The sequence below is a fragment of the Cyprinus carpio genome, chromosome B2, assembly GCF_018340385.1.
Source record: "Cyprinus carpio isolate SPL01 chromosome B2, ASM1834038v1, whole genome shotgun sequence".
Taxonomy (NCBI): Eukaryota; Metazoa; Chordata; class Actinopteri; order Cypriniformes; family Cyprinidae; genus Cyprinus; species Cyprinus carpio.
This window is the reverse complement of record NC_056598.1, coordinates 13,416,762-13,439,746: the sequence shown is the minus strand read 5'-3', so window position 1 is coordinate 13,439,746 and position 22,985 is coordinate 13,416,762. Positions and strand designations below refer to the sequence as shown.

The 22,985-nt window shown below is 35.0% G+C and overlaps 1 protein-coding gene across 2 annotated transcripts in view; it reads right to left on the bottom strand.

Moving 5' to 3' along the window:
* The window catches only part of LOC109059857 (thymocyte selection-associated high mobility group box protein TOX-like), a 59,365-nt gene that overhangs the window by 6,067 nt on the left and 30,313 nt on the right, over nucleotides 1-22,985 (bottom strand). The window contains exons 3-8 of one of the 2 annotated variants that reach the window (XM_042718128.1): nucleotides 21,553-21,660; nucleotides 12,014-12,259; nucleotides 5,877-6,128; nucleotides 4,442-4,672; nucleotides 2,194-2,274; nucleotides 779-1,135 (exon numbers count right to left, since the gene is read on the bottom strand). In XM_042718128.1, coding sequence (XP_042574062.1) covers nucleotides 779-1,135; nucleotides 2,194-2,274; nucleotides 4,442-4,672; nucleotides 5,877-6,128; nucleotides 12,014-12,259; nucleotides 21,553-21,660 — 1,275 coding nt within the window. Of the gene's footprint in view, nucleotides 1-778; nucleotides 1,136-2,193; nucleotides 2,275-4,441; nucleotides 4,673-5,876; nucleotides 6,129-12,013; nucleotides 12,263-21,552; nucleotides 21,661-22,985 lie in introns of both variants that reach the window. The other variant, XM_042718127.1, reaches the window with a different exon arrangement.

Genomic DNA, 22,985 nt, shown 5'->3' with positions numbered 1-22,985 from the left:
AGTAAAACAGTAATATTGTGAAATTACAATTTCAAATAATTGTTTCCTATTTTACACTACTTACAGTAAACAGTAATATTGTGAAATTACAATTTTAAAATAATTGTTTCCTATTTTACAATTTTACAGTAAAACAGTAATATTGAGAAATTATTACAATTAAAAATAATTGTTTCCTACTTTACAATTTTACAGTAAAAGTTATATTTTGAAATTACAATTAAAAATATTTTTTTCCTATTTTACAATTTTGCAGCAAAACAGTAATATTGTGAAATTACAATTTAAAATAATTGTTTTCTATTTTATAATTTTACAGTAAAACAGTAATATTGAGAAATTATTATAATAAAAAATATTTTTTTATTTTACAATTTTACAGTAAAACAGTAATATTGTGAAATTACAATTAAAAATAATTGTTTATATTACAATTTTACTGTAAAAACAGTTATATTGTGAAATAATATTACAATTTAAAATAATTGTTTTCTATTTTACAATTTTACAATGTAATTTATTAGAAAGTTCTAAAGATCAACATTTATTTAAAATGGAAATTCTTTGCAACATTATATATGTCTTTACTGTCACTTTTGAACAATTTATTGCATCTTTGCTGAATAAAATTACGAATTTCTTTCACTTTTTTTCTTTCTTTTGAATAGTATTGCATATAGGAACGTATTTTAAATATACATGTTGACTCAAAATTCTAAAGTATCTAAAAAGCAAAAAGTACATTATTCATTGTTGAAATAATGACTAGATGTCTCACCTGGGCCATGGATGGGGAGTGCAGGGGCAGCGGGTGGCTGCTGAGCTGCTGTTGTTGCTGGTGGAGACTGAGGTGCTGGTGTAAGGGGGGGCTGATCTGCAGTGGAGGGGGGGAAGAGCCCGCCATGCTGCCCATGCTCACTGCTCCTGACATGGGCGCGTTGGGCCGGGATGCACCGCCTCGGGCTAGGCCTGGCTGCATCTGGGGCAGGTGGGGACTGAGTCCTGCCTGCTGGTGGTACGGAGGAGCCATATAGAGACCTGGGTGAGACTGGCCTGCCCCGGAGAAAATTGGTGGCTTGGGTCCGAACATCTGAGAGGCCTGTGATGCCTTCACATCGCCTGGATCATTGTAGCTCTAGAGAAAGTTGGTTGCATAAATGTTAAATAGGCTTCTTGGGTTTATCATTCTTTGCTTTTAAATACACGATAATGTTGCATGACCTAAATGTTTCTTTTAAATATATGTGTATATACTATTTAGTAAACACTAAATATATAGTATTTACTAAATGCTAAATATATATACACATGTATAAATTTAATACATTTTATATGTTTAAATTATTTAAATGTTTATTTAAAATGTTATAATATCTAGTGCTTATCCAAAATAAAAGTTTTTGTTTACATAATATGTGTGTGTACTGTGTATATTTATTATGTATATATAAATATAAACACAAACACATGCATGTATATATTAAGAAAAATGTTATGTTTGTATAATAATAATATTTATATAAATTATAAATTATATGAATATAAATATATACATGTAAATATATAAATATGTGTGTTTTTATATATACATAATAAATATACACAGTACACACACAGTCAGGTCAGTTAATTACAATTCAAAGCAAGCACCTCAGATTTCAAATATGGCTGCCCTGGACTCCATATGCCAGAATATTTGGCAGCGCTCTAAATCACCTGACTTCTGATTAGATGCACATGCAAGCAAGCTATATAAAGAGACTCTCAGTTCCACATGCTTTGTGAAGTATCCACTCTTACCTGGTGTTACCAATATATATATATATTGGAGTTCTCTGTATATTCCACTCAATCCTGCTCACAGTATTTCTATTCAGGTTGCATGCCATGTATATATATATATATATATATATATATATATATATATATATATATATATATATATATATATATATATATATATATATATATATATTAAATATTGGATTCCTTGCAAACAACGATAGTGTGAGATTTTTTTTTTCACACTCTCCTTGTAATATTTCTATTTAGGCATGTGATGGGAGTCTTTTTATTACTCAAGCTGTCTAAAAAACATCTCTAAACTGCCAAACAAGAACATCACAAAATGTGCCTTGTCAAATGTCACAGTTTTAAAGCATGTACGTATATCAATAGCCCAGAGTAATTTACCTGAGACACAAGGCTCGCTCTGTACGCAGCCAGCTGTTTGAGGTACTCCTTCTTTGCGGTTTCTGTTTTTTTCTTGTACATCTACCATGATAAAACAAACAAACAAAGAAAAAAAATATATTAAGAGGCCAAAGCTGTTCTTCATGTTCCTGTGCACAATTATTCTTAGAAATGGGATCTAATGGCAGTCCATTTATGAGCCATAATGCGTAATTGTTGTTGAAGCACTGAAATGGTGCTTGAGTGCAGCCCACTTTATCCATCGCTTGTTCTTCTGCCTTTATGGACTGTCCATATTTCCCCTTTCAGTTGGGGCATATGTGTAATTATTTGCCCATCAATACATCTGTGCTGTTATTACCTCAACCAATAGACCTCTACTAAAAAGACAAGAGCAGAGGAGAGATAGAGAAAGAAAAAAAAACAGCAGAGAGACATGATGTTCTTTTATCAGGCAAACATCCTCTCCTGAGTAAAAGTACTTTTAAGTGTTTTGATCAGCTTCACCGGCTGAGTGTTTTACATAGTGAAAAGAGCACAAAATAAACGACTACAAAAAAATAAAACAGCTTTTTATGACTGTAGATGCTGTCTGGTGGCTTTGGTGAGAGAAATGGGTACTTTCAGTTGTGTTTATTCTGAAATCAGAAGCAGCTCTCGTAGTCATGTCATTCTTCAAAACCTAAATTCACACCCTAAAAAACAGTCTAGGTGTTAACATAAGTGCTAATCCTTTTCATCGTCACGGCTTTCAGTCTTAAAAGGAACCTTAATGAGGGTATTAAACATTTACAGGGGTATTTACTGAAGTACATAAGCTCTAATATAACACTTTGATATACACATTTGTTGTAATGCACTGCAAATAAAAAGTAATTGTTATTTGAATGCATGATCTAATGTGTACCTAAAAATTACTCAAACTGAAAATCCTTGTGGCATTTCAAACCCGTTTTTTTTATTTTTATTATTATTATTTTTTTCCCCATACAGTTCCAGTGTTGTTTTGGACTCCAATGACTTTCATTATATAGACAGATCATGCTGAAATATTCTTAAAAATATTTTACTTTGTATTTTGTAATTTTGGGATAAGCTGTGCATTTTTTGTATCAGTTTTTTTTAAATGTTTGGTTACACTTTATTTTAAGCTGTCCTTGTTACAGTGTAATTATACAGTACATTTCAGTACTGAGTAATGTTAATTAACTATATGTACTTACTATATGGTTAGGGTTAGGATTAGGGTTTGGTTTAGGGTTACTTGCATGTGATAATGCATAATTTACTAATATTTAAAATAGTAAGTAGGCTACATGTTTTAAGTACTATGAGAGGAATTGTTAATTTAAAATAGTAATCAGTTGTATTTATCCAATTTTATTTTTTTTTTATTTTTTTTTTAAGATTAACTGGTTTTCCCCCCCAAAAGAAATGTTAGATGCCAGTGTTTCCTGTCAAAACTATGTAAAGATTTGGTTTCAAAAAAATTTGCATAGCGGTTAAACTATATCTCACGATTAAATCTGTATTTAACCACAGAACAATCTCAAAGTAAAAAAAAGGTGCTAATGTCTGATTTTGTGGTGGCTGTGCTTTAAAATTAAATGATTATATTCTATTATATAATTATATTCATATATATAAATGATTATATTCTTTTATATTCAAATGAAAAAGGATTCTGGAACCTGTTAAATTTCCAAAGTAAGCTTTCCAACACTTTTAAACCTGTTCAGAATGCAATAAAATGTAAAAGAAAAAATGCTGTTGCTTACTACATTACAGACTGTATTCATGTCAAATGTGTACCGAAACTTGATAAAGCGATTAGCAGACTCCACAAAACCTTTGTTTGTTATGTTCCTATAAAAAAAAAATTCTCACATATTGCACTGTTTTCACACCTGACTTTAAGACTTCCCCTAACATGCACAACCACGCTGATGTTAGACCACAGCACCACTGCGGAGACAATGTTATTCTCTGATTGCACAAGGGGAAATCAACAAATGTTCTGACCAACATGTGCGTCATCGCATCTGCTGTCATAACAAATTGTTATGTGGATATACTATTGTATATACTGTAGATAATACCTTAGATAATAAACAAAACATATGCTGTGTGTATAGAAGCACACAGTAATCTAATTCCTCATGCATTACCTCAGTCTTTATGAGTCAGCCACAAGATCGCAGCAAGATAAAGGAACTTTTTTTAAGGTTTACTAAAGAGAAAAAGTCACCTGTTTCTGTTCCTCGCCAAGGCCGTCCCACATGGAGGCAACTATTTTAGAAACCTCCCCAAATGTGGCATTAGGGTTTTGGCCTTTGATAGCTGCCTGCGTGTCTCTGAAGAACAAAGCGTAGGCTGACACTGGCTTCTGAGGCTCGTTGGGGTCTTTCTTCTTCTTCTTCTTGGGGGTTTTGGGCTTCTTGGCCATGTCTGTGGCTGCTCTCTTCTCTGCCCCACTGATCTGAAAAGAGAGGGGCTCATTATTGTAAACAATAAATATCCAATTAGATTAAGCCATAATAACAGCTTTATGAATGAATCATCTTCCTAAAGCTAGTTAGTGAGCCTTGTCTCCAAAGCCTGGTGCTACTTTTTAAATTTTAATGACTATCGTGCATTATTCGTACTGTATGTACCAGGTTCCCACGCATTTTTAACAATAATTTTCCATGACGTTTGCAGTTGTTTGTGATCACCTGTGATAACTATTTCTATAAAGACTGCAGCTGCAAAGAACAATTTCTAGACAATGAAATATTAATCTATATGGCATTGGGATTATTACATATGGTTACAGATCTGTTTACTTCTATATCTGACAATCAGATATTTCTAACCAGTTAGAGGAATTTGAATTGCATGTAGAAATACCATAAAATGCACATTTTACAAGTAATTTTAGTATAGCAAATAGTCATTTTTGCATTAAAAATTACAAGATAACTATTTTATTATAGATATATTTAAACTGTTATATGTGTTATTCTAATAGTTTAAATATCAAAATATTTATAAGCCTTAAAATAAAACAAAACTTAAGTTTCCTTAAAATTAGATAAAATTTGTTTCCAAGTTAAGTGTGAAAAAATATTTTTTAAGGTGTATGTGTGTTGTTACACTTTAACTCTGTTAAATAATCTAAAAAGACAATTAGTTTAATTACTTGAATGACAATTAGTCACCAGCCTAAAGCTTCAGAATCATAACAGCCCTAACTCTAAAAATTTCCATGACATTTTAATTTAAGTGACTGAAATATCAGACTGTGACACATTATGTAAACACGAATAGCTTGTAATTGTGTATGTTTACAGCTCTTGACTTTTTAATGCTGAACCATGTCTTCTGTGTTACACAAAAATATCTTAGCAGAGCATATAAACGACCACACTTTCCAGAGGATCAGTACTGATGTGAGTTTTGGAGAAAATGTACTGTATTTTGGCTGTGAAGAACAGACTTGAGGCAGATCAGTGTCTTTGCAAATCTGTGTTTAAGGAAACATGGCAGTACAACTTGCTAAAAGGTCAGCAGTGACTCATTCCTTTTAATACACTCTATTTTGCCACAGTGCATGTCACCATGTGTGTGTGTGTGCGTGAGGAAGATAAGCTTTTATATTCATGAGATCACAGAAGGGGTAAAGCTCTCTCTCTCTCTCTCACCTTGGCAGCATCATCTGCATCGTCCTCATGCACAGAGCTGGAGGGGGAGGGTGTGGCTGACTTGCTCTCTGGTGGAGATGGGGATCCATGGGTGCCACTGTTGTTATTCAGACCCAGCTGAGTATTGAGTTGTGATTGGTTGATAGTGGTCAGCTGACCTTGAGGAACCATGCCAGGTTGGACCCTGGGTCTGTGTGTGTCCACCTGAGGATGGCCACCGTAACGTGAGTCTGAGTTGACCATTTGCTGCATCTGGAAGATTAAAATAAAACTTCATTTAAAACAAAAATACCTAGATTTTCAAATGCATCTTTCAAATAAATGGAACCTCAAGGCCTTCTGTTGGTTGCAAGTTAAAGGAATGGAAGTTTGAAGCATAATACTGTAGCAAAATCAACTTGAATACTATTTTCTTTAAAAACAAACAAAAAACGTAAGTTACAATAAGGAACTAATAATGGAAGGGAATGGGGCCACTTTTTTTAAAATCAGAAATGTGAAGCTTATAATTTCTTATAATAATATTATAAAGATCATATTCATATTATATTATATATATATATCAAAAGCATTTACATTGATTTTTCTGTTAAAACTGTAGTGTTTGAAGTGTAAATCTGTTCTGTTTAAGTCATAATTATCATTTTAAGGTTTTAGGGTTTATGAAATTTAATTGCCATGGCGATGAAGTTGTAAAATTATAACTTTTCATTGAAAGGTTAGTGAATTGTGATTTCTTCACATTATGATCATGTTGTTTATTCCTTTCGCCTGTAACATTGAAATGTTAAAATGTTCCATTCACTTCCCAAGGTTTTTTTTTTTTTTTTGTGGTAATCAACACTATGCCACAAAAGTTGATGATTGGGCTTAACTTGCACTGAATCTAAAATATTTAGTCACACTTTATTTTAAGGTCCAATTCTCGCTAATAACAAATCATCACTACGACTTTTGCCTCAATAAACTCCTGATATGGTGCTGTTATTAATAGCTTGTAAGGTAGTTGTTAAGTTTGGGCATTGGGTATGATTACAGATGTAGAATATGGGCATGCAGAATATGTGCTTTATAAGTACTAATAAACAGTAAATATGTTATGCTAATAAGCAACTAATTAATAGTGAGAATTGGTCCCTATGCTAAAGTGTTACCAAATATTCATTTAAAAATTAAAAGGTACTAGTCTTATTAAAACTAACCTCGGCTAAACAATAGAAATCCATTAAAGGTCTACACATATATCTGAGCGTAATCCCAGTGTTAACTAGCACTAATATCTCCATCCATACCTTATGACAGGTTTGGGTTTTCACTATCCTGCTGCTGTGAATGCTAGTCTGTAGCAGGGTGTAGAAACATTGCTTTTGTACACTGTATCTGGGGGATAAATCACTTCCGAGAAGGACAAGCCCTGTAGCTGTAGTCCGTCACCTGATACTGTCTGAAGCAACAGGTGACCTGAAATGTACCCCACGCCCACCATTGTATGCAACACAATGCCCCCGACAGGTGGAGCTTTAGGGTTAGAGGCCACGGGCATTTTTCTGAAGGACAGGTGACTCTGTGTCTCCCTCCCCACATAAACACTTCAGACACACTGGACCCTCATTACTCACAACATACTAAAATTGCTTTCTAACATCTCTTATTTTTAAGAGAGCCTGTGAAAGCACTGAATAATGCTAATGCAAATATGTCACATATTACATAGTGTCAGAAGCTGACAGTCACACAGGGAAAAGTAGTGTATAATGTTTAAAAATGCATTTATTGTTGTGTGATGAAAGTATTTTGTGATTTTTTTTTGAGTGGTGCTGTGATAATCGGGTGTTCTGGATGATTGCCAGGGATTTTATCATTTAAATTAAGTGATAAATATATTTTAGATTTACAGTTTAGTTTCAAAAACAACAATAAGACTTTCATGTGTTTAACTTGATTAATTAATTCAATAGATGAAAGTGTTAATGTCGTGTCATGGAGCATCGGAAAGACTGTTAATTTACGAGAATTCTGCATTTGTCTGAAAGCAGCTGATTGGACAGATTAATGACATGATAACATTACACAGCAATACGGAGGAAATTCTTCAATCCATGCGGTTTTAGTGGTTAACTGACTAATCATAAACTGACACTGGTGAAAATGTCAAGTTCTCATGAAATGGCTGGAAAAAAGTTTGCAGTGGAGAACTGTTCAACTTTTCAAGGGGTTTAACCATTACAGTGTTAATGAATGGGACAAAGTTTCATTTTTCAGCGAAATGCGTTCACCTTCATACACACCTCATTAATACATTCTGTGTTTTCAGTATAATAACCTTCCCACTCGATTTCTTGTGAAACATCTGTATTTTCTTTGGGGGACTTTTTCTGCTATTTAACCAGACAATACCCACCTTGTGTGGGCAATAAGACAATGTGGTCAGTTTTAGGTAGAAAACACATTTCAACTTAAAACCACGCATGCTGATAAAGGTCACCTTTCTATTTCTTGGTAAAACAAAACTTAGAGGCAGGACAAGCTTTCTGGCAGTAACTAAGAGTGAAATCAAGGACAAATTGTTTAATCATACCGCAATAACTAGCGAAATTTCCCAAGTTTACAGCGAACGGATCAACATGGCTGCTGAAAAACAACTCGAATCGCATTTGTCAGAGCGAGGTTGTGATGGTATTTATCATCTGAGCTCACCATTAATCTCCACTACACAGAGGACAAAGGCTTGCCAGGGATGAATAGAGGTCACGTGACGAGGTCACAGACAAAAGCCCTAAAGGTTGCCTGTTCTGCACTTTTTAAGTTTTAAATAACAAATGGCTGCCTGGGCTGGCTGTTTTTTCATCAGATCCACTGAACCGTGGTGCAAGGAGGTCATACTCATTTGATATCAATTTCTTTTAAATCACAGGGCAAATTGTAATCACACGTACAGTAGGAGACTATTTGCATGCTTATCTTCCTATAGTGTGCGACAGAGATGCATGAAAGGGACGAGAGAACCCCAGCTTTCCATGGAGTCCAATGACATTTTAAAGGGAGGAAAATAATGTCTACTTTACTCCGGCTTTCACTTCAGGGGCACTTTCATGTCCTTCTGTTTCCATTAAAAAGGTATAAATAGCTAAAGTGCTGGACTAGATCAGAGCCAATTGTTTGCTCAGGGTAATAAAACCACAGCGCAATGATAAGGACTTTTTCAGGCAGAGTAATAAGGGTGTATTTCATGTGCTTGCGTTACTGTAGATCTTTATAAGCCAAAAGACACGCTGGCTTTTTTGTTTACCCTTTTGATCATTTGAAATATATTCCGGCATAATCTTAGCTATTAATTTCTTTTGCTCTGGAGTTAATCCGCTTCAAAATCACTGTTATTTTATTTATTTTTTGGCAATAATAGCTTGTCACAGTCTACACAAAGGAAAACACACAATATTTATGACATGCAGGAGCACATATGAGAAGTGAGGTAATTTGGAGTATAAAAGCTTAAAGTCGTATTACACCATCTGTCATTTGGACATGCCAGAGTTTAATTGCTTTAATTTTACACGAGCGCACGCAAATACCTGTCTCTTATTAAACTTCACTGTAAATGATCTATGTGAAAGCAGCTTAATAGAAGTGGCTTGTCACACTGCACTTTCAAGGTCTCAAATGTGGCCGTTTTGCAGCGTGCAGCAAAGTGCTGCAAACTGTAGGCTTTGCTGCAAATTTACAATAAATGGAGATTTATGTCCATTACTGTTCCTTTTTTTTTATTTAGGCCACTGATGGATGAGGATTTAGTGGCTTTTGCGCTGATGATGGACGATCTCGCTGCTTTTTGCCGCTCACGCCATCTCTCTCTCCTCCGCTGTCAGCTCTGTTTAGATTTGCACATTTTACACACATCAACTTGTGCTTATTTAAGCGGACATGTGGCTTTTTCTGGAAAGCAAACCTTACCTGAGCGTTTCCAATAAATTTGTCGCGTTTTATGCGAATCACCGAGCTCATCAGAACGGCCCGATGAGATCTCATCTCCCACGTTATACGTTTAAAAAGCAGCCTTCCCCATTTCTCAGAACTAGGGGATCCATTTAGCCATTCGGCTGCATTTACTTTCATTCTTTTTAATGGAACGAGCAGGGGCGGTGAAACCTTATGAGATAATTTTCCTTTTAATCTAATACTTTTTAAGGTGAAGCACATTTCACTCAACTATCTCTGCTGGCTAAACAATGCAAGCTCTGAGACCTATAAAATGAATGCAAAATGTAAGAGGCACATAAATGCACTCTCTGTTCCACCAGAGAAGGCAGCTCCAACAGGCTAATGCTGAGAGAAAATTAATTCCATCAGCAAGCTCTTTCATTCTCCACTGCAGCTACAAGCTCTCTGTCCCGTTGCCTGGCAACCATAATTCATAGCCGCTCTAAATGGATGTTCTCCAAGCACTGAGAACATTAAGGTGAAAAGAACAAATGCCTTTGTGAATCTCAATATCTTTCAGTGTGCATGTCACTCGGTGTGTTTTTTTTTAGCCACCCACGTGTATGTTATTCTTTAAAAATCTTTTTGATGGAAGTTTAAGAGGGGCACTACGAAGGTGCACTTTCCCAAAAGAGCAATAAAAAATCGAAAATATTGTTTGTACCATTACAACTGTCGTTGTTTCGCCTTCGTGCACTCATTTCTGATAAAAAGATAAATCATCTGTGCTTGTATAATCGAACAAAGGTCAAGATAAAAAAAAGGTTATTATTAACAGGGTTTATCACACACAAAAATAACGCTCAATATTTAGGTTTGTCCCCAAACATGGAGCACGTGGAAAACAATAGGTGAGAGATGAAGAGGAGAAGTTTCAGTTTGACTCAAGCGTCAGATTAGCAACACATCTCGCATTCATCTTCAACCACAGTTAGTCACAGCTCACCAGCACTTCATATGTATCATAATCACATTATGAGGTTTCTTGCACTTGACCAAAAATTTAAGGTTTGGGTTTCATTTCTCCAGAAGTAGCAGCGATTTGTAGATATTTGTGAGCAATATCCACATTTTATAAAGATAAGAGAAGGATAAAGTAACAAATAAAATTGCTAAATAAAAATAAGTTAGAAAGTCAAATAAAATCATTTTGATGTTTAATATATCGATTTATATAAAATATTAAATTGAATATATATATATACCTATATATACATCACACAACATTTTGTAACTATATATACTATGTATATGTAATATGTATTAATACAGTGTGTGTGTATATGTACTTTATATAATGTTATTTTTTACATTCATTCAAGATTCAGTTGTAACATTTTCTTTTTAAATTTTACTTAAACTTATTCTTCAGATTTATTTATTTCTAAGTTTCAAAAGTTTTTAAACTGTATCTACAATTTCTGAATGTACTGTACAACTATCTAGTACAGCTACATGGAGAGCAAGATGCATTAGGGGGAGTGCCTTGATGCTAAATTATATTTAATTAACTTAATCCAATGGGGAATTTGGCATTGTTTCACTGTGCGTTAAATCACATTAGCTCTCATTTGCTGGGTGCTATCTCAATCATTCTATATGCCGCTCCAACCTCTTATAATCTGTGTTGAGGTGTTTCATTTGTGTCAATTAAACCATTGTTTGGGCACTGAAACGACTTTGGTGTTGCGTAATTCTGTCATGCAAAATGCATTAGTGACATCTCAAAGGAGAGGATGTGCATCTTACAATGAAGTTTCCTCCACATAGAAAGAAACTGTGTTTTTAGTAATTTTCAATACTACTGTAGATTACATGGAAGAGCATTTCTGCTTCAGAGTAAAAAAATATAAATAAGGTAACTGTCTTTTTTTTCTCACACTGTGACTCTTTCACAAATTGCACAAAATATCTTTATAAATTACAATGTGATCTATCTCAAAATCTCAAAATGTGACTTCATATCTCAACTACATCTATATTATCTACAAACTGTATAACTACTGTATAACTCATAAAGTGTCTATATGTCACAATACGATTTTTAACTTGCACAATTGCAACTTTATTTCTCATAATTGTGACTTTATCCATGTAAACTTTATCCCATAATTACAGCAGTTGGACTGGCTTCCATCAGCCTCAGTGCCAGAACTCACCACTGAGAGGGAGTTGGTGAGCAGGCCACCATCTTGACCCAACATGTTGGGGACCGACATGCCCTGCAGGTCCATTCCTTGCAGGTGAAAGGGGTGCAGTCCATTCTGGGAGACAGGGGGGCACAGGTGATGGTACGTTCCAGACTCAGACTCAGGCAAGTGTGCCAGCATGTGTTCAGGGAGGGTGGGGGGAGTGATAGGCGGGATGTTGAAGTCTTCGTCTCCAAGACTGGGCACTGGGTACGACTGCTGGGAAGAACAGAGACAGACAGGTTACGTGACCCGTCAGAACACAGATTACATAAGTGTGGCTGCATGACAAAACCATCGTTTTTCAAAAGATGATTCATTTATGACTGACTAGTCATTAGTGATGATGAATACGATGCATTTTTCTCATCTATTATCATTTATTCAGAGGTAAATACAATAGAATCTAATACAAATGGTATCACATTAAAAAAAAAGCACATTTAAACTTTAAAATGAAAAAGCGAGTGAATAGATGGTGAAATGCAATGAGCATTCTTGTCAGAGTGTTTCCAAAGGCAGCATGAAAAAGCTTTCCAAACAGTTATTCTGAAATACTGCGCAATGGGGGGTGAACCGTAGGCTAGTAGAAGGACAGACTGTCCATTTGATACTTATAAATAAGAGAAAGAAATGGGTTACGGCACGAACAGAAAAATCTTGTTGAAAACCAAGATTCTTTGATGTTCTATGTTCTGCCACCGAAGCGATCCAGCAACAGCAATGATTCACGCTGTATCAATAACAGAAAAAAGACTAATCACAACTATGTACGCAGCAAATGAAATGCTGAATAAAGTACATCAAAGTGCGTTGCATATTACAGTGATTCATTCTTACTATTTGAGCCTTTGAGGAAGTAAAATTATATGCAAATGGTCAATCAATCTCATTAGACTACAACAAAAGGCTGCTTTTATGAGGCTGAACAGTCACTTGCGCTTGGCTGTGAAGTTTGCTTTGGCTGCTTTAAAACAGGCCGTCCTGCGCTCTGCCTCCTCCAGCCCCTGTCAGTTTAGACTGTGATGAAAAAGATGTAAAGCAGATAAGGAGATGAAAGGCTGTACAAATCCAAGCAAAATCATAAATTATTCTGTAAACACTCCCTTGGAGTAAAATACTGTAGAAAAATACATACAGTTATCAGAAGGCAGAGAGTTTACTATCTGTGCACGTCGTGTCGAACGCTTCATGAAACCTTTAGCGCAAATGCGCCTCAGCCTCTGATTCGACTCGAAATGACTCAAACGGGTCCCTCTCTTTTTTACCTTCAAAGAGGCTCCTCTTTTCTGCTGCTTTATTATCTCTAATACATAGCTTTTATTTGCAGCAAACTAAATGAACCTGTCAGACAGCCAACTACAGGCAATTAGGTATGAAATTGGTTCCAAATTCAAACTCAACTCAAATAACGGTCCAACTGTTACTTTTAAGGATTGCAATAATCGTTTTAATGAGCTTCCTACTTCTGCCTCTAAAAGCCAATGTATCATGCTCATTTGCATATTTGATTGTGTTGTGCCTCACAGATGTCTGCGTTTGTTTGCGGGAAATATGCTGGCATAATTCATACAGTAAGGCCCTTAGAGGAATGATTTTACTGCCAAATTAAAAAAAAAAAATCACTGTTTGCAGTGGCTTACATTGCTGTTGATACATGCGAGTAATGTACTTCTTGTCGAAGAAAAGGAAATTATTATATTTAGGTGAAAATTAGACAAATAAATAAGAGCAGGAACTGACGGCCGTTTTGAGGTGCAATTATGTTTGTGTGTTCTAACGGTTATAATATACGTGATGTTTTTTAGTATCCTGTCTATCTTTTTTACACTTTCCTTTTGTTTTTGTGACACTGAGATGCGTAAACAGGCAGCCAAGAAAGAGAACACAGGAAATAAATAACCCTGTGCTGTGGTGTGTGGCTCTGAAAAAAAAGTGATATGCACAAAAATTAAGAGCATTGCAAACATTTCCTACATCTGTGTGTTTTCGTCGTGAAAAAGAAGACTTTAGATGAGGCCGTAGATACAAACATATCAAAACATGGTGTCATTTGATCTGATCTACTTGTTTAACAAGAAACTGCAAAAACGTTCCAGCTAATCTGAATAAATACATTTTCTGAAGGGATATATGTGCTATGAGTCAGACCGTTTTTCCAATTCCGGCCTCTAAAATTATACATATTAAAAAGAAATGTTTAAACTGGAGTCATGTCATTGGTAATAAAATATTTTTGCATCATCTTATGAAATTGAATAAAACCTCCAGGGTCAGAAAGTTCTGATCTGAATCACATAATATGAAATGAAGTAAATGAACTTTTTATTTACTGAGTCAGGGCTGTGGGAAATTACCCACACAATATCTGTACATTCAGTTCAGTGTTTACTATTCATAATCCAGTTACATTCAGATCGCTATGTGTAATTTTAACATAATTTAGGTGTGCGGTTTTCCTCTAAAAGCCTAACTTTTCATTTGACAATAAACGAAACATCGAAGAAAAACTACAATTTCTGTGTAAATCAGGACTTTGGATGACACATAGTTTCCCAACAACCCTCATTCTCATTGCACGCAAAGGAGGGGAAGGGGAAAAAACGACAAGTTTTGAGATCCACAGTGCACAAGTCCTTGCCCATTTCATGTGACATCATTTCGACTGGACAACAAATCTCTCAGGGAGGTGATTGCCTGTCAAATAGCACAAGGGTAATGGGACTGGTGGGAGATGAATGGCAAATGAGCAGGAGAGCCATTTAAATCTACTATCAATTACTGATGATGGTCATGATGGCTGTATGGAATCATTGTCTATGGGCGACTTCACAGCCAGCAGTCAATCAAAGCTTCACAGCGGAGGGGGATAGAGGAATAAACTGGGGGAATAGTCATGTATCTGATGTGGTTTACACTGACAAAAAGGAAAAAATGAGAGAGAGAGAGTATGGAAAGATATGAGGAGAGCTCTTGTGTTTTGAACATAGTGTAGTGAGTGAGTGGTAGAAATGCTTCACCAGCAGAACGCATTACGCATTAAATTACTGCAGCCTCACAATGGAGATGTAGATTGTTTATAAGCTTTCCATCTTGACAGGCGTAAATCAGCTCGTCATTATGAAAGAAGTGCACACATGCTGAGATATGAGGTGGATGAGAAAACGTGCATTTAGAGATAAGAGATACGCCCCATCATTATGCCACAAAATCCATTAAAACAAATTTAGGAGATGCTTTCTGATAGAAACATAATTTAGACGGATTTCAGGCTAGTTGTCACATGGGGAAGATGTCTCTCAGTAAGTCTAAAGTTTTAAATCAAATGTGTTTTGATCTCTAGCTGTGGTTTTGTATGAACCCTTTTCAATATTTAATAATCATCTTTTAATAACTGTAGAAATAAAATACATTTTTAAAAATGATAAAGAAAATAAAAAAAATTCTACATATAGAAAAATAAATGTATTCTTTTTTATTATTAATTATCTTTATAATAATACATTTTTAATTATTACTTATATTAATAATACATTTTTTGAGATTTTATATTCTAAAACTGCATTTAGAGCAAGTCGCATGCATTTAAAACATGCATTTTTTTACAATTAAATTACAATTACAACTGCTGAGCCGTAGCGCTGTTTTGTGTTTCATACTTGTTTCACTGTTCAAATTAAGCTGAAAGCCTATAATTGACGGTGAAATGGCATTTTCGTTGTGACAATTACCCCATAGTGTGTGACGATATTCAGTATTGGGGCAAAAATATCAATGAGCATTAAACAAGCTGTCTTTTTTCTTAGGCATTAGGCAGTGCAACTCTTCAAAAGTTTTTTTATTTTTTTTTTAGACAACACATACTAAGGTATTTGCCTTTGCAGAAATTGACTTTCAGAAATAAACCTACTCTATTTAAATAATCACTCCAGGATTGGCTGTGGATCATTAACCAAAAGCTCCATGCGGCACAATGAGCGCTCCAACATGTTGTCATGCCCTTCCACCAATTAAATTGCCAAAGAACAGCAAAAGGAAGCGTAAACAACGGTAACCTGCACCCGCAGATGAGGCGGCTTTTTCATAGTGTAATTTTGAATAATGAAGATGTCAGGTTAAATGCTACAGTAGTTAAATTTAATAAGGTGCCCAATTTTTTTTCAGCTGGCTTTTCATTTGCAATCTAGGATGGGATTGTGTAAGAGAGGCAACGAAAGCAATTCAGTCTGTAATGAATACCTCTGGGACCCAGGGGCGGTGATCATTTGAATGCAACATTCTTTGGCCGGGCCCCCAAAACAACCTCGGACCCGCTGAGCTGCCGATTACTGTTGAGAGCTTCTGGATAAATGCAGAAGGGCTTGTCTGTCTTGTGCTAGCATCAAGGTCAAGCATTCTGAAGGAGGTTTTTACTTTGTCTAATGGAGGGGACACAAGGGCGTGTGAAACCTCGTCTGACCCGAGCCGCCGCATCACACTCGGCGCTTCTTATAAACCGAACGGGATCAAAGCATACTGACACAGTCCACAAGCAACCACTCCCTGTCCGACACACTGCATCTATGCCTTTGAGCAGCTTATGGCTCATGCATGCATGAATGAATATGCAATTCATTAATATCTGAATAATGCATATTATGCGAAAAACAATGCTAGAAATAGTATTTAAGATCTGTTGAAATATTCCATAAATATGGTATATACGAACATGGGTTTGGCTCAAGAGAACATTTTTTCTGTATCAGAAATACACACACACAAAAAAAAACACATATAAGAACAGGCCTCTTTAGTCCCAGGAGAGAGCACAAGGTTAGTTTATGCATGTTTAAAATGCACAGCTTTCTCCTGGTCCCACAAGAGCTCTGCAACATCTGGGGGGAGGGGGGTGGGGTATAGATACGAGCACCTCTATATAAACCCACACAGAAATCTGACAACCCCCCTCATCAGAGACTATATACATGTCAAAACATCACAGTGGGCAAATACGTTCTGTGCAAGAAATAAACAAATAACACATTGTATCTGTGCTGCTCTTATAGTTAGTATAATAATAATATCAGATACACTTCCTGTATGCACAGATCAGGCAGTTTGAGCCGAGCGAATGTGATGTTAAACATCAGTCTTATCAGGTTTAAACAAAAACCAGCAGTTGTTCGGCGAACATTGCTCGCTCTGTGAGTCAAAGCGGGCACTTTCACAAGTAGTGTCTTTGAGTATAGTCTAGAAATATGAGAAGTGTGTATATTTTAGTGTTTGGTGAGTGTATGCCTGTAGTCAGCTTTATCTAGCATTGCTGGCACATGCTACTTCATCTTGCTGCTGCATTAGAATAAATAAACGTTGATACAGAGCGCTTGTGGCTGACATTTTGGGTTAATAAATGTGGCTTTTATTTAATGGCCAAGAAACACATGGTTTGGGTTGGAAGAAGGGGGAATGAGAGGAGATGGTAAGATAGGAGAGAACCTGTGTGCAGACAGTACTGGCTGATGAATGCTCTGTGTATTTTAACATCTCATTGATTCAGTCTTTTTTTCTTTTTTTTTTTGGTAGGCTGTTATTATTGTTATGTCTTTTAGAGAGAAACAGATCTCCACATCCAGAGATGCTCAGATGGATAACAGTATCACATTTTGTCACTTTAAGCAGCTACGAGGCTTTCAAAAGTGTTGTCAGTCGGTGGAAATGTTTTGAAGACGACAAGTCTGGCAGATTTCAACCAAGAGATTAATGGCAGTTTTTAAATGTCTTTTTAACACATGCCAGTTTCCTTTATAAAAAGTCCCTCTCATCACCAGCTCAGTTAAATTTCCCTTACATTCAAATAATTTCTGTAAATTATGTCCTCCAAACTGAGAGTAAAGATGTAAACACAATAAAACCACTGTCAAGCATTCTGACAAGATTTAACTATATTCTAAAGATTTTAATAGAAATTTTTACTGTGTTCTAAGGCCAAGGGAGTTTTCCATTAATAATATATTAGGGCAAGTTGTCACATAATTAAAATAATTGAAATTATTTTAAAATAATTATAATTATTTTTTATTATTAATTATTTCCATTTAGTTTTATGACTAATTATATCTGGCAAAGGGACTTCCAATGAAAATAAGCCTTCAGGCTAACTTTGGTACATTTACATTCATGAATGTTGATTAATGTACACTGTACCTTTCATGCATACATACATACATAAATAAATACATACATAAAAATTCTTCACAATTTTTTTGTTTTATATATTTGAATGGTAACCTTCTACATTTTTGCTGTTTCAACTGTCATAACTTTTTTACTGTTTCTGCTTTGATGAACAGCCTATACTGTAATTTGCACATTCCATTGTGACAGCTTACCCCATGTTTAGTCCCCACTATGGCACGATGAACTATATCTTTTTTTTTGGGAGTATCAAACTGATATTTTTCAATTTTTTATTTTATTTTTATTTATTTTTTTTGTAACTGAGACTTTAAGTTATGTGCCAATACAAAAACTGGCTTATTAATGACAATTATTCCCTTATAGCCTAACATTTACATTTTCTTTTTCAGATCTATCAAGTATTCAAGAGTAAAACTGGGCCTGAATGGTGTTTCACTGCATTTGCATTCCATTCTATTTTGTATGTTTAATCCAATCTAGTTTGGGCCTTATACACTACACACATTTTGACTAAGAGAAAAATAGCTCATTCATTACAAAATCTTACAATTCCCCCACCTCCAAAATCCCAATTTAAAAAATACCGTCCATGATGCTTTGCTCTTTCATCTGCAACCATCTGAAGAGCCACCTCTAGTTTCAGTATCTCTGCACATAAATTACATCTGTAACGGTACACTCAACATCACTGATCTCACCATTCACTCTGAGGACTGGCTTATGAAAGTAACAGTGTCGTCCATACCGGTGCACAGACCACGACAGCTTTTAGATTTTTAAAATCAACCTTAAAACTATCAGATCAAATCAAAAGTAATTCTCTAACCATTCATATAATAGCCATGATCCTAACCCTTAGCCTTGGCCGCTCTCCAGGTTGCCTTTGGTTTGTATTATAGCGCAGATTAAAAGACACAATTGCAGTACATGTTTTGCCTTTAGCACTGAGGCTGCGGATGCTTTTCAGCTTCAGTTTTAGCTTCCTGAGTGTGAAGTTTAAAATAGGCACAGGGGTACGCTTCTCTCTAATTCGGTTAATGTGTGTTTAAAAGCAGGAGAAGGCTTTGTGGCTATGTACCACACACTGAGGTCAAGGTGAATTCAACTGTTGTTGCCAATAAAATTAATTACCTGTTCCCAACAGAGGGAAAGAGAGAAGTCGAGAAAGAAAGAAAGAGAGGGAGAGAGAAAGAGAGAGAGAGATGCAAGGAAGCACGAAAACAGCAGAAAATAAAGACTGCCTCTCATAAGCAAGAGGAAGTAATATCTATAAAGAGAGTTTTAAGATTCAAAGGGAAACATAAAAGTAGTGCTAGCAGCTCTAAGATAACAGCAATCCTATTCATACATGTGATATCAATGTGGAGCTCAGTGGCAAATAAAAGTGTTTTCTACACAACAATGGAGTGCAGGATGCAGGGACAGACATCGTCTAAAGACTGTATACAGTAAAATGGACCCTTTTCACAGACTTTGATGTATTTGTCACTTTTCACTAGCTATTTTTTTCTCTCTCTCTCTTTCTTAATGAACATAATTGAATGTATGTTTATATAAGTGCCCTTGTTATATTACCTTGGAATTAAAAAAGAAAATCTAGCTAAGTAGTCAGTACTGCTGCAAAGGAGTTCGCTACACAACATTCTCTAAATTAGAATTAGCGACCAAGATTACTGATAACATTTTCATTGTGAAACAGATGGATATATTCATGTACAAGGGACTTCTCTTCTTTTAGTTAGCTGGATAGCTAGTTTGTTTCATATTTATGTTGCGTAAATGTTGATATGCTAATACTGTATGCTATGTTATACTAAGGTATCCTCACATACTGTTTCAAATACAGAATATTCATTTTATCTTTATTAAATCTTTTGGAAAGTCAACTAACTTAGTTTTTTTCAATAAATATTTATTTTGCATTTAAAGCAACAGGGAAATTTGCAGTAACATTTGCTATGTTGTCCTATAGGGTTTTTAAATTCACCCATCATAGGTTGATATCTGATATTTACTTATGCTATTCATGTCCTCCCTATTGAAAAAATAAATTGACTAAAATGTAATTGAAATACATTATTTCATGCTAAATATACTACAAATACATTTAAATATTATGTACTTAATAAAAATACCCGTCAATTGTACTTTTTTATACTAAACTGGTATACTTAAAGTCTGCTAAATGGGAACAACTAAGTTTGTGCTTAATGCACTTTAATTGTTCGGAAGTAGTGCTGAAGTCCAACTAAAGGTATACTGAAGTATATTTGATTGTGTGAAAGTGGAACTATTGCAAGTATACTTTAGAGACACTTTAGATAGCTTGCATTTTAAGACCGATATTATTCAAAGATTATACAATCCTCATCAATAGTGACATCAAAACACATTTTAAGCTTAATATTAAGAAATGTGGATTGTGCAGAAGTAGTACTCCAGATAAAGTTTAATTATAATTTTTTATATCAGTATAATATTTTAATAGATTTGAATAATACTTTATTTTAAATATATATATATTTTTTTTTACTAAGGCTCTGTATTTAGATTAACTTTGCAGTCATCTAACACTCACTTAAAGTTAATCTATAAAAACACAATTTAAAAAATTTGATAACATTGATAAATGTACTGTAGGCCCAGTCTTTAAAGGTGCTGTTTGTAGGATTGACACCGAGTGGTTGAACTAGGTATTGCAGTCCAAATTCAAAATATTGGAGAAGGTTTTTTTCACCCGGCACCACCTCCTCAGACGCACACGCAGGTTGCCAGATTGACGACACAAACAAGAGCGAGCGCACTTGATGATGAATGAAATGAAATACATTGTGTTTTCCGCCAACTGGCAACCCGGGGTGCTGAAATACAATTGGGTAAACTGGCAGTGGGCGGGTTTCACAAACCAAAACAAAGACTGACATTCCGGCCCAGAACTCACATTTTCAAAGGAGAATAACTGACTGTAGCTTTGTTTTTCAGATAAACAAGTATGTTAACTTAGCATATTTCTTAAATATCTGCAAACATATTATAGTATTTTTATGCTTTAGTAGAGTCAAAATCTTACATACAGCACCTTTAAACCTTAAACCCTTAAAATGATTATCTATTTTTTATCCTGTACATTATAATGTTGTGATGCTTATTACCTTGTAGCATTTAAAACAATTTTTTTTAATTATTTAGACAAAATAGTGTTAATGTAAAAATAGTGTAAATGTAAAAAGGGTCCATATGGATGAGAAACAGAAAGTAACACACAAATAATGTAGGTTGCTATTATTTTGCACTGATGGACGTCTGCTCGGCGTTGGTGTGGGGTTATTTACCCATGTCAGACGGGGGCCATCCGTGTGTGTAGGGGCGTCTCTTTTCCAGTGGCCGCCGGCCTGTTTGTTGCTGTGCTGCGTCTGGCTGGGACTGGCAGGCACGCGGAACTACAGTGGGATGCAAGGCCAAGGGGTCAACCAACACAGAAACCAACAAGAAACGATAGCACATGCAAGACTCCATTCAACTTTCATCACTCTTCAATCCTTTTTTATTTATTTTTTTGGCTCTGTGCTATTTAAGATTCTCAATGCATCTTTCATCTCCACCGACATTAAAGCTGCAGCAAACATGCAGCGTGAGCACCTTAAACACAGTGACAATGCAGACAATGCACATTGTAAATCAATTTCAAGCTATGTAATGGATGGCACAATAGGACCGTATGCAGCTTTTCCTTTTTAAAGAGATATAAACTCTATGAAACAAACAAGTGACCTATAATTTAGTGCACTTTCCTTTACATTCTCCTGAATGCATTTGCTACAGCGTGCTGAATAATACATGAGTCAAATATCATTTATTTATTTTTCCTCTTGCTATTGAGAGCCATAACATCATTGGGCTTACTCTCTATAGCCTACAGGTTAGACTGTAATTCTCACTAATTCTCTATATCACAATGCACTGTGAATGCATACTGAAGAGCTTTTAGGACTTGCATAAGATTATGTATATATATTGTGTTTAGATGTAATTCAAGCACATAACCCAGAATGAATCATGTGACTTCAACATGACATCATAATTAGGCATGTGCATTTATATCTGTGGATAGTGAGTGAATGGCAAGTGTTTAGTTACAGTCAGCTGTTTACATATACATATAAAATATTGATTGGTCAATAATTAAATGTCCACTGACATATTTGATTAAATTAGATTAGATTAGGTTCTTTTATATTATATTATATTATATTATATTATATTATATTATATTATATTATATTATATTATATTATATTATATTATATAGAATTAGACTGACTAGTTTTTTGTTGTTGTTTTTTTATCAGTAAATACTCTGATTGGCTAGTTGTAATGTTAAATTATATTTATATTAATAATAATAATAATAATAATAATAATAATAACAACATTGCTGCTGTTGCTTATATTATATTATATTATATTATATTATATTATATTATATTATATTATATTATATTATATTAAAAGTAGTTTGACTAATTGACCTCATTATTCAATTGACTGAATATGACCCAATATGATTCAATATGACCCATGTTTGACCAGGTCTTTCTCTAACAAACTTAAAGATTCTTCTGTCAGTGCACAAAGAGCTAGACCTTTGTGAAACTGCAAGCAAATGTGTTCATGATTAAGTTTAAATACACAATTTTCGACATGCGTGAGAAAGGTGTGAATTGCACCTTCACACATTTCAGCAGAACGGAGACCTGTTAAACAT